Genomic DNA, 4,232 nt, shown 5'->3' on the forward strand with positions numbered 1-4,232 from the left:
CCAGGGGAGGAATGAGATCTAGTGGGATGGAAATTCCATGAACAACCTCGTTATCTGTAAGATACCCAGATATTTAGCCGTGCCTATAATCCTCAGCCATGACTTTATATGACAAATCCCAAAATATGGCTCTGAAGTAGAACTTGTAATAGTCTATCACATCCAGCACTGAATGCCTATGCTACATTTGGACTGGATATAAGTTCTTTATCTTAGTTCAACAAAGTTCTGCTCCCACCAACACTAACCACCACCAATGCTACAGCCTTTATGAACTCCACATACTCTCTATCTTTAGCCTGATAGATTATCCTGTCTAGATAGATTATGGTAAACTTTCAATTTCCTGCTACTATTTATTTTGACTTGAATGATAGAAATTGTGATTTCATACAGAATTGTCTCTGTTTCTAAATTGCAATTTTAGGACAGGATGACTAGGCACTAGTTGATTGTTAGAATGTGTAAAAGAATGTAATTCAGGTAGTCTATAATACTTGTACTGTACAATACTATGGTGTGATCAGATGTCCAGATGAGAGTTTAGAAAACAGTGTGCATGTTAGGGTGGCACTACCTGGGGCAATGATGCAGGTTATGACCCTGATTGCAAAGTCCAGGGTGCCAGGACATTCCACACGCTACTCTAAATTCCAGTGACATATATACTAAAACAAATAAGCTAGAGCAGAATAACAGGTTGTGAATGAACATTTTATTGTGCGCTTTGAGGATTAAGAGAAGGGCTATGGTAGGCAAAATCACCAAGGATCCACTTGTGCATGTTTCTGATCTCAGCCTCAGTGAGTAAGATGAAGGTCAGCTGACCTAGGAACACTCAGCACGGGACAAACTCTTCTCCACAGTGTTACCTTCATGAGTGACTTGGCAGCTGTATTTGCTATGAGTTTCCCATGCGTTTGCTGTCAAGGTCAGGTAGCTGCTAGCCATGTACTTGTTGTTGCTCTGTTTGGAAGGCTGGGTTGTCTCTGTACCCTGAGTGACAGGGGTACCATCTGCCTTCCAGACCACCGTCACAACACCCGGGTAGAAATCAGTCATCGTACACACCAGTGTGGCCTTGTTAGTCTTGAGCTCTTCAGAGGAAGGAGGAAACAGGGTGACTGAGGGTGTAGCTTTGGGCTGGCCTGCAGGATGGAGTAAGAGAAGGTCAAAATCTTCATCTTTCAGTAGCAATCCTGGAGGTAGTGTGTAAAGTGTCCTTGAGCTTAGACAGAAGATGGTGTATGAATTTCTTCTATCTACTCCCTATGTGCCTAGGAATTATAAACCTATGTATTTGTGCAATGCTTCACCTGACACACCCTTGCCATTCACCTCCAACACAGACACCTGACCCCCTCTTTCCTGCTCTTGAATCCTCCCTGCATTTTAATTATATCTGCAGTCTTCCTGCCCCACCCTGAGGATAGTTCTGATGTAAAGACACTACACTGAACGTAAACTTCAAACTGTTGAGTGTGTTTTCACCCAAATCTATGCCTTCTGGGTACAAGCATAGCACACACTTGCTTGAACTTTTTCTCATTCTGCAGAATGAAATAAGATTCACATCTTTGGATGAGCTGCATCATTTTCATGCATCAGGATCATATCTATTAGAACTCAGCTGATGTATCTTTAAGCAGTCTTTTAGAGAGACCTAGGAGCCCAGCTTCCCAACTGATATTATCTTTTCTCTTGAATTTCTGTGGCCATAGCTCCCTTCCCTTTCTACTCCTTATTAAAATTCCCGAGTTCTAGGTTGGATGCTGATCTGTTCATGTCTTTCCATGGAGGCTCTGGGATCCATTCTATATCCTAACTGTCCTAGGAACTTAATCCTCAGTCCCACAGCCCAGGTTATCTGGCCTCTGACATGTTCTTTCCCAGTCTCCATGCTGAATGTTCTGTGCTCTCCGAGTTCAATGTCTGTCTCTCTCTCTATGCCTCTGGTTTTCCTTCTCCATGAGATAGCAATTCAATTAATTCCTCACAAAGTTCACCAGAAAAATAGACATTAAAAGGTAATAGCACAATGGAGCACTTATCGAAGTGTCGCATATCCTAACAGAATTATAGACAGACATTGATCGTCATCTGTTTTAGCTCCCTGTCTTTGAGATTAGACATGAAAGGCTACAGAGAGCAGTCTGAAATGAGACACAGCATCTAGAGAAGAAAGAAATTATTTACCTAGTGTGAAGTATAGGCATGAAGTAGAATACAGAAAGGGAAATTATACAACAAAAATCACCTCAAATCTTGGAGACAACAATAACAAAGGAGGGAGGAGTCACTCACCTAGGACAGTCAATCTGGTTCCGTCACCGAACACCCAACACTGTGATATAGACTCATGCAAAAACTTTGCATGCACTTTATTCTCAAGTTGCATCTGTGATGTATGCAGCACCTGATAATTCTTGGAAGGTGGTGACATCACTGAAAGATCCTTCTTCCCAGGATCCATATGTCCTCTTAGCAAGTCTTTCCAGAAAATAATCCACGAATTTTCCATACTCAGTAGGGAAGAAGATCTTCACAGGATAAAAAGGGGCAGAGAAGAGCCCCCAGAGACAGCTTGAGAAGACCACCAGCTGTGTAAAGTCTATGCAAAGTGTTGAGACCACTAACTCAATCTCTGCAGCTCATACTTGGAAAAAATCAAAAAGAAACATCCAAGGCACTTCAGGAGAGAGCAGATGGAGAACACACACACAGTCATCAATATCAATCCACATCTCATCTTCCTACACAAGGTAGAACCATTGCCAACAATATTATACTAAACACTGTAGGATCATGACATGTTTGCTGACTGTTTTATGAAGAAATAGAAGTGATCAATAACTTCTTTTGATGTTTACTATAATACCTAGGCACTCTTTTTATTAAAACCCAGAACTATAATTTTAACTAACAAGATATGAATTCTGGAATCAGCTTTCTTAACATGATATAGGGATGAAATTTTTGTTATAGTTAAAGTTATATTTACAGCATAGTTATATAATTATATAGTTATAGCTAATTATAGTTATAGTTGTGAATAAAAATCCAGGTAAAATGTGTGTTGGTGTTGGATAGATATGGGAACATTACTATTTCTGTGTTTCTTAATTTTTCTGTTCAAACTTGTCAGGGAAATCTTGAATGAAAACTTGAAACAAGACTATGAGTCTTTGAAAAATAAAAAAAAATGGGTATGGATGAGTTTTGGTTGTCTCCAGAAGGAACATTACTGTGAGGGTATCTAGGATTCTCACTTCCAATTATTAGGGACATATCTGCAGGGCACAGATCCCAAAAGTTCCTCCTAGCTCAGAAACTGGGAATTTAGATGTCTAAGATCATGGCCTATGTTGTCAACTGCTATTCTGCCTCATTGTTGAAGAATACTTCTGATTTTGAAGACTATGCTGTATGGGACTGTATTATCTACCAAAAAATTATGAATGTACTCAATGTCCATGTTACTTATGAGCTATAGAGGATGATATCCCCAAATCCTGAACACTAATTACATGCTGATCTGGATAGAGGCAGGACCACAGAATATTGAATGTCAATTTCAAAGACTGGTTGACATCATTGTAAAGTGCACACTGGAGTGCTTCACATGAGAGGACATGGGTCAATAAAATGGGAGTCTATTACATCTAAGTTTACCCAAGCAAGTGGCTTGAATTTAGCTCACAGGTCACACTCAATCATCCTTGACCTCACCTGACATGACCTTGAGTAGTCTTGTCTTTGACTCTGAAACTACTTCCTATGCACAATTATGTGATTCCCCTTCTGGTCTCAAGTTGGGTGTATTTCTCACTAGACATAGTTATTATGCTTGAGTGTTTATCCTATCTCATGTCTCAGAATAGATGACCATGAACAACAATGTTCTGAAGCATATAATAAAATTCTCTAAGTTTATTGCAAGAACATTGGGTTTCTCTGTGAAGCCCTGCCTGTTCTGGTACTCACTCTGTAGTCCAGGCTGGCCTTGAACTCAGAAATCTACCTGCCTCTGCCTCCAAGTGCAGGGATTAAAGGCTCTAAACACCTCTGCCCAGAAGGGACTTTCTATATAACATCAAGTTAGTTGTTTAACTCAGAAACACAATATCTTACCTATACTCATGGCTCTATGTTATTCACTAATTCTTAAGAACAAATTCTACTCAGCTCCTCAGCAGCTACAGGACTCAGAAACACCCTCTGCAAGGCAACCT

General features: G+C 40.1%; 1 gene segment (V, D, J or C); it reads right to left on the minus strand.

Moving 5' to 3' along the window:
* Nucleotides 1-693: 693 nt before the first annotated feature.
* On the minus strand, nt 694-2,606 carry LOC110329870. The segment is given in 2 exon segments: nt 694-1,148; nt 2,305-2,606. Coding segments are annotated over 2 exon segments (537 nt in total).
* Between the last annotated feature and the right edge of the window lie 1,626 nt (nt 2,607-4,232).

This window comes from Mus pahari, chromosome 12 (assembly GCF_900095145.1).
Source record: "Mus pahari chromosome 12, PAHARI_EIJ_v1.1, whole genome shotgun sequence".
NCBI classification, from domain to species: Eukaryota; Metazoa; Chordata; class Mammalia; order Rodentia; family Muridae; genus Mus; species Mus pahari.